Source organism: Populus euphratica, unplaced genomic scaffold (assembly GCF_000495115.2).
Source record: "Populus euphratica unplaced genomic scaffold, PopEup_1.0 scaffold172.1, whole genome shotgun sequence".
Lineage (NCBI taxonomy): Eukaryota > Viridiplantae > Streptophyta > Magnoliopsida > Malpighiales > Salicaceae > Populus > Populus euphratica.
The window spans coordinates 535,454-546,541 of NW_011499920.1; the positions used below are offsets into that span (position 1 = coordinate 535,454).

The window sequence follows — 11,088 nt, forward strand, 5'->3', positions numbered from 1 at the left end:
TACGTCATTTAATTTATATGTGGCAAATCCCTATTTAATTGTCATTTATATAATTTATATGTGGCAAATCCCTATTTAATTATAATAAATTTATTAACTATTTAAAATCATCTATTATTTCAAATCTGACCACACCACTTTTTTATTTTGTTTTCCCATGAGTGCTGGTCCAATAAAAAATAGCATAATGTTCATTTTTCTTTTCCACTTTGGTGTACGAAGCTTCTCTTATTATTAACTACCATTAAAATAGAAAAAATAAATATGAAAATGTGTTTAGTTGAAAAACAAAACATAAAATAAAATTTACTTAGTGACAGCTTTGGAGTGAAATTATATATTTTTAAAATAAAAAGATGTCTTTTCTTTCTCTATTATTTATGTTTTTTATTATTATTATGAGACAGTAACTAAACTAAACGCTAAAATTTTCTTAAAGTTTTAATATATTTTATGTTCATATTTTCTTTTGTGAGATTACTTAGCATTCCACCGAAAACACATGAAGATGAACTGCCAACGTGGATGATGATTTAGACCTTAAACTAACCGATACCTAATGTCCTTTCCTAAGGGGGCAAGAAACAGGAATGAAACAGTAGTCACTTTGGAGTGTACAGATTCCCCTTTTAGACTCTATCCTCAATAGTAAAATGGCGTTCAATTAACCTCGTCAGGCTCGCGCGGTCCCTGTCATGTCCCTGCATCGGGACAAAAAAGCTATGTCAAAAACAAAGAAACATTTCAAGCTAGCATCTGTGTTACCAAGTCCAAATGAAGTAACAAGATCTTTTTTTTTATTGTCTTAAATCGGATCTTTTGGCTTTTGATTGCAGGACCATTATAGCAGTCCCTATCAACTGCTTAGTAACATGGACTAAATCATCTGCTAGAGTATACTAATATATATCCTCCAGATTCTGGATATTGCTGTCGTTTCAACGATGATCACAAGGCAGCAATCATCTTACATTTCGAGGCTTCATACAGTGTGCAATGGAACCTTTTTTATTTTATTTTATGGACTTAAATTCTAACAGTTGACATTGTCTGAATCTTCGCATCTCATGCTAGATCAATACATTATCGTAATCTTCGCATGCTATACTAGATCAATAATTTACTGCGGATATGCAAGCCAGTTCTGGATGTTGTTGTGAGGGATTCAAAATTCAGGATATGAACTGTTATTCCATTGATGTCCATCTTCCTGCTTGCCTTACCATTTCTTGCACATGATTCCTGTTCCTTTCAAAAATAAGAAAGAAATGGAAAGTTGATTTTTATTGCTTGAGCCATGAAAACATAAAACTTGAGTGCTTAAGCTGCAGGAGCAGGATTGCCAGTCTGATAGGATTGCTTTTCAGAAATATAAAACTAACTGTTTGACAATTGGCAGCATTCAAAGGGAATTTTTTCCTTTTCGTGATTAAGAAATAGAAGGAATTACTTCACAGCTGAGGCAGTACAATTCCTCCAATAAACAAAAGATTGTGAAACATACTTTAGCATACTAGATTTAAGTACAAATTACAGATATTGATCACTCCCTGGAAAAAAAATTCTTGAACTTGCAAGCCCTATATATAGGTGGGAATTTATGGTGCACATGTAAAAGAATGATTAGCTGGTAACTGTAGTTGGTAGGGAGAAATTGCAGTAACAATGGAGGAAATGAAAGATCATCCAATGTCACCCTAACGCTGAGGAATGAGGATACAAGAGAAACGGATCCCAAGTGCTATTACCACCAGTCCAGCCACTATTATCACAGTGCAGGAATTGTTGCTCAGTGGTCCAAATACATCCATCAATTTGCGATGTTGGCACGTTTGTTGTAATAATTCGACTAATCTTGTTCATAGGCATCTCAATGGCGCACGGATTCGAATACATCAAATCAACACATGGTTGAGCTGTCGCAGAAAGTGGCCATGCAGAAGTAGTAATTGAAGTACTACTGGCAAACATAGCGGCCTGATCAGAAATATGGTTCATCTGCGTGGCCCAGGCGACTTCATTTGGTGCTGGTTCACTGGGCCATTCCAAGTTTGTTGTTGCTGTAGTACCATGACATAGTTGATTCCACAGGCCAGCCGCAACATGACCAGCCATCATGTCACCATGATCATGATCTAAGACAAGGTCAATCTTACGAGATCCTAAAGTACAAGGATCCTGGATAGCATTTAGAGTTCCAGCTCCGCGAGGAATAGAGCCTGTCGATGCCAGATCTCTCTTATAATTGTTTTTGTGAGAAGTATTCGCAGCCAAGTTAGGCTGCACACTTGAAAAACGAGCAGCAGACGGAAGCTCCTGCAATCCCTTGCCATCAAGCAGCTTGGCTTTGAGGGCACCAAGAATCCCTCCCGCTTCACTTCCCGTCCCGCAAACCTCCTCAAATGAGAAAGGCTCAACTTCTATAAGACTGCGACGGCCAGCGCCGGAATTTGGTGCAGGCTGAGGCAATTCAAAGTTTGTACGCGCATTAGCACCGCGTAACGCTCTAGCCGCATCATCATATGCTCTTGCAGCATCCTCAGCGGTATCAAAAGTTCCAAGCCAGAGTCTAACCTTTTGCAACGAGTCCTTAATCTCTGCCACCCATCTCCCTGATGGCCTCTGCCTAACCCCAACAAACCTGTGGTGTCCCCTTGATGATGACTTCCTTCTGCCTCGCGAACCATCACCTGTTGGTGCTCCCATATTTCCTTCTCCTGCTACAGAATTAACCCTCTACTTTATGGAACCGTGCCAGGGTCTAAGGAGCTGGTTCTTATAATGCTAAAACCATGCAGGTATCTGATGACATCCATGTATGGACAAGTGAGAAAATGTTAAGCTCAGCTAGATTGAATATTGCAGGCCATGTTGTTTATATCGAAACAAGAATAATATATTTGCAACATTACAGTATTCGTTGCTTTAAACAGATAGAACAAGTCCTGTGATGATCCATTATCCAAAATGATAGAACAATGAAGTGATCCACACACCAATTGGGTAGTCAAGCTGGTTGTGTACCTTCAATTTTCTTCAAAATATTTGGAGTTCTTGCCAGTTCATGGAACAAAAATTAAGATGATCCAAGCTCAATAATTCCAAAAATAAATTTAATTAGCCATCATTTCGATTTCGACTACTGTTTAATTAATCAGAATTATAAATATCTTTATAAGTTTTTATTTTTATTTTTATTTTACATTTATTTTCCTCTAAAATCATCAAGGCTGATTGGAATGTTATTGATCAGTGTATCATATCAAATAATTAAATATTACTATTTAATAAAGTATATATATAATTTTTTATGTAGATGATATAATTGCAGGTCCTATACTTTTCTTTTTTATTATTTAGACCCTATATTTTTTATCTACTATTTTAAGAGTATATAATTGCAAACCAATCCCTCAACTTCTATTTTATCCAATTTTTTAATTTTTTAAAATTATTATTCGGTCAGCAAACTATAATCAATTTGGATATCTGATGAGATAAATTTAAGATGACTTGATCAAACTCAACTGACTCACTCAATTATCTAAAATTTTTATTTTGTTTTTTGTTTAAATGATGATAATTTTAGGGTTTTTTTTTTTTGTTAAAAATAACATCATTTTAAGGTTAACCAAAAAACCTAGAACTTGGACCGTTTTGGAAGATAAGGGTTTGTAGAATATAAAGACAGGAGTTGGGACATGCATGTAGTTTACTAATAAGAAAGGCCAACCTTCTGATCAATAATTCAAGTGAGAAAAGGAAAATTAACTGCTTTAACTTCACCATTATTAAGCATTTCATTCATTTTTATTTTTATTTTTAACTTTAATAGAAGGAATTTAAGTTATGTTGATTTCCGTTCTCTTTACTATCCCATTTATTTTTATATTTCAAAAATATTTCTATTTTTATTTTGCATTTATTTTCCTCTAAAATCATCAAGACTGATTGGGATGTTATTAACCAGTGTGTCATATCAAATAATTAAATATTACTATTTGATAAAATATATATATAATTTTTTATGTAGATGATATAATTGCAGGTCCTATGCTTTTTTTTTCTATTATTTAGACCCTATATTTTTTATCTACTATTTTAAGAGTATGTAATTGCAAACCAATCCCTCAACTTCTATTTTATCCAATTTTTTAATTTTTTAAAATTATTATTCGGTCAGCAAACTATAATCAATTTGGATATCTGATGAGATAAATTTAAGATGACTTGATCAAACTCAACTGACTCACTCAATTATCTAAAATTTTTATTTTGTTTTTTGTTTAAATGATGATAATTTTAGGGTTTTTTTTTTTTGTTAAAAATAACATCATTTTAAGGTTAACCAAAAAACCTAGAACTTGGACCGTTTTGGAAGATAAGGGTTTGTAGAATATAAAGACAGGAGTTGGGACATGCATGTAGTTTACTAATAAGAAAGGCCAACCTTCTGATCAATAATTCAAGTGAGAAAAGGAAAATTAACTGCTTTAACTTCACCATTATTAAGCATTTCATTCATTTTTATTTTTATTTTTAACTTTAATAGAAGGAATTTAAGTTATGTTGATTTCCGTTCTCTTTACTATCCCATTTATTTTTATATTTCAAAAATATTTTAGAAAAAAATTAATTTTTTTTTATTTTTTACTTCAAATTAAAAAAATTTTAAATCATTTTGATATATATGCTAGTGTCAAAAATAATTATTTTAAAAATAAAATTATTTTAATATATTTATAAACAAAAAAATACTTTAAAAATAATAATTACCACAAACCTACCACGCCAAACATACTTAATTAAGGAAAAAATAAATATGTGCATATTTTTAAAAATACAATTCCATGTCACCATCGTTAAAGAATTATAAACACTACTGGAACTTAAGTCTTGTACATGACCGAAATATGTTAACCACTAAAGACAAAAGGTAGATATAGCTTAATTATAAACATGGTTATTAAATTGAAAAGATTAATCAATTTTTTTTCCATAAATCAACATAACATCATTTGAAAATGAATAAAAAAATGATGAATTTGAACTATATAGCAAGTTAAATTAGGTTTTTAATCAAGTCAATTATCTTATATTTTTTTGTGAAACCTAACCTTATTTAAATTTAAGCCCTGAGTCGATCAGTTGAGTTTAGCCAAGTTTATTGATAATAGTGACTATATAATGTAATAAAAGCTAAATATTACATCAATAGCACATAAAATACAAGAATTTGATTAGCAAAAAGAACCGTAAATATGAACCATAAGTTTGCAAATTTATTTTTTAAAATTTAAATATATGGTGATTGTCTTTTTAAGTAATTTACAAGACTATTAAATAGATTAGTAAAATAGATCTCTACTAGAAAACAATCTAAAGTCTGAAAACATTAAGGAAATTAAAATAGAATCTATTAATTTAGTCTAACATGACCAAATATCTTATCAGGCTTAGATCTATCTCACTTGTCCATAAAAGTATATATTAGACTATCCACATAGTCATATTAGATCAAATCTATATCTGTTAATGTCATATCCTCACTTGAATGATTAGAATCTTTATTTCTACTAGTATGGTTGCATCATTCTCCTTATATTGAGAGAACTTATCCTTAAGTTCTGTTTTGCCTCCAGATAGGGTATTAAGTGCTAAACATTAAAGACATCATAAGTCTTCAGATGACTAGAAAGGCAAAAATATATGTGTATTGTCATTAATCTTCTATAACGTCTCATAAAGGCCTATCTTTCATTCCTTCAACTTGTTGTACTTGTCTACTAGAAATTTGTCATAAGTAAGCACTGCTCATATGAGAACACCAAGTTCAAACACCAGCCTCGTACGATTAGTATCAACTAGGGCTTTATATTTTGCATTGCTATTAATGATTGTCTTTTTGGCCTACTTATACACTATGCAAGTAATTTGTTATACCATTAGCTAGGATACTCGATCATCTAATACAAGGCACAAACATCAATTCTAGCATTTTGGCATAATTTTATCCATATGCAATCTTAATAGACTTAGTTGGTTAGTTCGATTCCGAGACTTGTTATAGTCTACTTGTGATAAGGTCATCTATCGTTTTAGCTTGTCTCCCACTAAGCTTTTATAGCAAGTTGCTAATAACTACCTTCGCCTACTTGTTTATCTGATGGTGATATACGCTACTAAAGTTTTATTGAGTTCTCATCTTAACCCATAAAATCTTCTAGAAATTACTCATAAACTTCACTTCTCTATTCAAAATGATGAATAGAGGAATTCCATTTAAATGGATCATATCATTGAAATAAAGGTAGGTTATTCAAGATGCATCCATGTTTTTTTATAGCAAGCTATGAAATGGGTCATCTTTAAGAATTTATCAACAATAATAAAAAGAGAATACATAGCTTGTTAGGTACAGGGTGAACCCAATATAAAATTCATATTAACATCCAACCACAAAGCATAAAGAATTAATAATGGAGTATAAAGCCAATCATTTGATAAGCCACCTTTGAACCTCTGACAAACATATATTTTCACAAAACTAGATATATGACCTAACATCTTAGGTAAATAATAATTTACAAACATGAGGACCAATCTAGGATAAAAAGCTGATAACTATAAATATATAATCATTCACAAGTACAAAGTTATCTCGTTTACCTTGATTTATAACTCAACATGAATATGTTCAAATTATAAATCACCCTAATACAACTTATTAGAAGCATCAAACTTTTTCACCTAAGTATGTATAATACTAAGTTGAGCAACCTATTTATTATAAGCATTAACCACTTTGTTCAAATTGTATGATGTCTTAGTAAAAAGGTAAGCTCTTATAAAAATGACACTCACTTCACATATCGATAAATTAACTTATATTGCCTATTTATATATTTTAAAGCTTCATGATCCATGATTAGGATAAACTTTTTTTAAACTAAGTAATGTTATCAATGCTGGAAAGTCTAAATAATAGAATGAAAATCTAAATCATATGTAGAATAGTTTCTTTTTTAGTTAGACAACTTCTCACTAAAAAAAGCAATTAGCTTCTCATCTTGACTAAGAACTCACTCAATACCTAACCTCAATATATCATAATTTACCTCAAAATCTAGAAGTGTTAATATAAGAGCTTCAATCATTTTTTACTTCACTAACTAAAAGCTAAATTCAACCTCATTTATCCACTAAAAGATGTGTCTTTTTAAACACTTCATAATAGATTTATTTAAGAATTGAAGTTTCTAATGAACCACTTATAAAAAGATCCAAGTCCATGGAAGCTCTGGATATTATAAACACTATTTCGACCACTTATAAAAAGATCCAAGTCCATGAAAGCTCTGGATATTATAAACACTATTTCGAGTCAGTCACTCAACAATTATAAAAATCTTAGATAGATCAACCTAAACCATTTCAACAAACATTTATAAAAGTAATAGTACTAGTAAAGAACTTACACTTTTTATGATTCACATACAACTAATCTTTTTTTAAAGTGTCAAAAATAGCATATAAATATTCTAAATGAAACTCTAGAGTGGGGCAATAATTTAAAATATTAGCAAAATAAACCATAATAAATCTAACAAATGGCATCAATAGTTTATATAAGAACCTTATGAAAGTGCCAAAAATAATGGGTAAGACCAAATGGTATAACCATTTATTTGTATAACCCTTTTTGGGTTTTAAAGGTTGTATTTCACTCGTCCTCCGACTTGATTATTATCTAATGGCAACCACTCTTGAAATCATTCTCTAAAAATAACCTAACACCTGACAATTGATCTAACATGTTATTTAGTCATGGTATCAGGAATATGCACTTCACTATGATTTAATTAATAGCTTAGTTATCCATAAACATACTTTATGAACCATCTATTTTTAAGACTAGAAAAGTTAGGATTGCATCTAAACTCATACTTTTCCAAATATATCTCTTATCTACTAGCTCCATAACTTGTCTCTACAACTCTTTAGCTTCTTTATAAAAAAGTTTGTAAGCTGGTTTGTTTTAAAGACTAAAACCTAGGATCATATAATTTGGTGTTGGATATCTCACATAAGAGGTAAATAATAAGGTAACTCATCAGGCATCAAATCTATAAATTATATTAGCACACCCTGTATTTTTTTTTGGATTTTCAACAATGTTATCCCTCTTCCTAACCATTATATTACTAGGAACTAGGGTATTCACTACTTTTTGCCCCGTATTTCCTTTACAAATTATGATGAAGACAATAAACTCTTCCTCTTTTTAGTTCTCACCTCCATCTTCTTTCTTATAGGTGTTAAAATTATACGTTTCCCCTTGATACTTAGAGAGTACGTATTTTTTTCTATTATCATGCATCACAATCATATTAAACTATTATGGCCTCCCTAATAAAATACGGCACGCATGTATAGACACCACATCATACCAAATAGAATCAAAATATTTTGTCTCATGAAAAAAAAAAAATAGTGTTTATCGATAGTTACCTTAGTGAAATAAAATAGTGTTTATCGATAGTTACCTTAGTGTCTCTATTCATTAAAGTCAACTTATATGGCTTAAAATGATTTTCAGTTATTAATTAAAGTTTTTTAATTACCTTTACAAACACTATATTATCGTAGCTACCACTATCTATAATTTTTTAATTAAAGTTGTAGACTTTGTCTTTAATAGTGCATATGAAATGAAAGATAATAGTATATTGTCGATCATTTTTTGAATCACCCCTAGGTGTTAACAAACTATTTCTAATAACAAGGGTAGTAACACTATCTCCATACAATTATTGTTTGAGTCATCATCATTCTTATAATCTATATACATAAGCTTTTATATTAGCAAATTCTTTTTGGGCCAACTCTTGTTTTGCTATATTTACTAACTTGATACCCTAGTTTACCACTTTTAATGTAACGAATTATAAATCCAGAACCTTAAATCGTTGTATATTAATTATGTTGGGTTGGTATAGGTTATGTGGTGATGGCCCTCTGATTATTGTTATGCCCAACTCCTTTATTATTCTGATAAGCTCAAAAATTCATATTAACGGTCCTAATAATCTTTTGTTTCTCTATTCTTAAGGCCATTTGATAAGCCTCATAAACTATCTATAAAGACTAGAGACATAATACCTCTTTTATAAATAACCTGAGACCATTTAGATATCTTGAATGAACTATTCTTCTATTGTTGTCAAATCATTCTAAGCTACTCACAAGTAAAAAAGAAGGGAATATGTTTTCATCTTTTTGTTTATCTTATCTCAATGACTAAGTTTTTATTTTCTTTGCCTTTTTCATATCTTCTTCAATAAATTGCAATTAATTTAACTCATATCTACTCAGGAACCTTTTTATACTAAAAAATCCTCTCAATTTTTATTCAACTAATCTATGAACTCTTCTTCCTTTACGATTCCAGCGAGCTTAGAGATTTTGATGTGAAACCTGAAATCCTAAGATCTAACCTTTCATTATCATGAGGTTGTCTCTTTTGATCATGCCTTTAGTTTTTAGTACTAGCCAAAGCCCTATGGTTATTCTCATAAGTTTGTTCTAGTTGCTCTTTCTCTTCTAGCCTATAAGTTAATTATATGATCTGTCTTTACATGTCCTATATGATGATCTCCCAGATGTTCTTTCCTAAGAAGAAGCCTTTTCATCCTTCCATTAAACACGCTCCACCATTTCTTCCTATCATGATTATTAACAGCACACATCAAGCAAACAATTACCCATAAAATTATAGCACATAACAAGTAGTACAAGACCTGGGATTGTTAGGCTCTAATACCATCTAATGCAAGTAGAAGCTAAATATAACAAGAATATAATAGAAAAAACAAGAATTTAATGAGTGAAAATGGTTGTAGGTATGAATTATAAATTCAAAAATTTATTCTCTAAAATTTAAGTATATAATAGCTATCTTTACAAGATCTTTAAATAGGCTAGGAAAACTAACCATTATTAGAAAGCAATCTAATTTAAAAAAAAAAAACATTAAAAAAATCCATAATAAATTAACAAATCTGAAACAACCTAGAAAATTAACAAAATTAGCCCAAAAAATACCAGGGTTTGCAATATGATTTTAAAATATTTAACGGTTCAATAAATGATGCAATGGCTTGTTAAAAATAATTTATCTCTAGAATCACCTAGAAAGATGTAAATCCAATCCAACTGTTAGATTTCTTGTTATCTCGGTTTTAAAGTGCTAACATAATCTAGTGCGACTAGACCTCTTCTTAAACTTAAACATATCTCATTAGTCTATAAATATATATATTAAATCATCCACATAAATTACTTTGGTGAAATCTCTATCTGGTAATATCAAATCCTTACTTGAATACTTAGAACTTTATGTTTCTACTAGCTTGGTTGCATCACTATTTATAAGGAAAGCTATAGTTGAAATTTTGGTAAAAACTATTGATGCGATACCTCTAAATAACCTTTCATCGCTCCATTTTCTTTTCTTAGCCAAAAGTCAGGACAAATAACTACTATTAATGTCTATTTATTTAATAGTATGGTGAATTATGATTGAAATTGTGTTTTATATCAATCATACTTTTAAAATTATTTAATTAATCAATAAATACTATATTTTTGCATATTCATACTAAAAACTCTCTCTTGAAATATTGGTTGAAAAAGTTAATCATAATTTCTATTTTTTAAAAAATAAAAAATTACTTTAAAACTATTATAAGAATATTTAATTTTATAGTTTGAATTTTTCTTTTTAATAAATTTTTTTTATATATTTATTATTTATATTACGAGAGACTAACTAAACTCAGCTTAGTGGTTGTATATCCCAATGTTTTCACAAAAATTCATCACCGTTTCCTTTTCTTTTGGAAATGAAATGCTACATTAAGGGAAAAAAAAGACAAAACTCAAACCGCCTGGGTCACGTTTGGCTCCCAGGTTTCACGCTGCTCTCCATCAAAATTACAAACAACACCCTCGTACTGACTTGAAAACAACGCTACTCGCTCCTTCCTCTTAACTCCTATAAAAGTCCTTTCACCCCTCAATATTCTT

The 11,088-nt window shown here is 30.3% G+C and overlaps 1 protein-coding gene across 1 annotated transcript; it reads right to left on the minus strand.

The window, feature by feature from the left end:
* Window positions 1-1,692: 1,692 nt before the first annotated feature.
* LOC105135107 (dehydration-responsive element-binding protein 1J-like) lies at window positions 1,693-2,706 on the minus strand. The gene has a single exon (XM_011039822.1). It carries the CDS (start codon window positions 2,704-2,706, stop codon window positions 1,693-1,695), a length of 1,014 nt encoding a protein of 337 aa, XP_011038124.1.
* Between the last annotated feature and the right edge of the window lie 8,382 nt (window positions 2,707-11,088).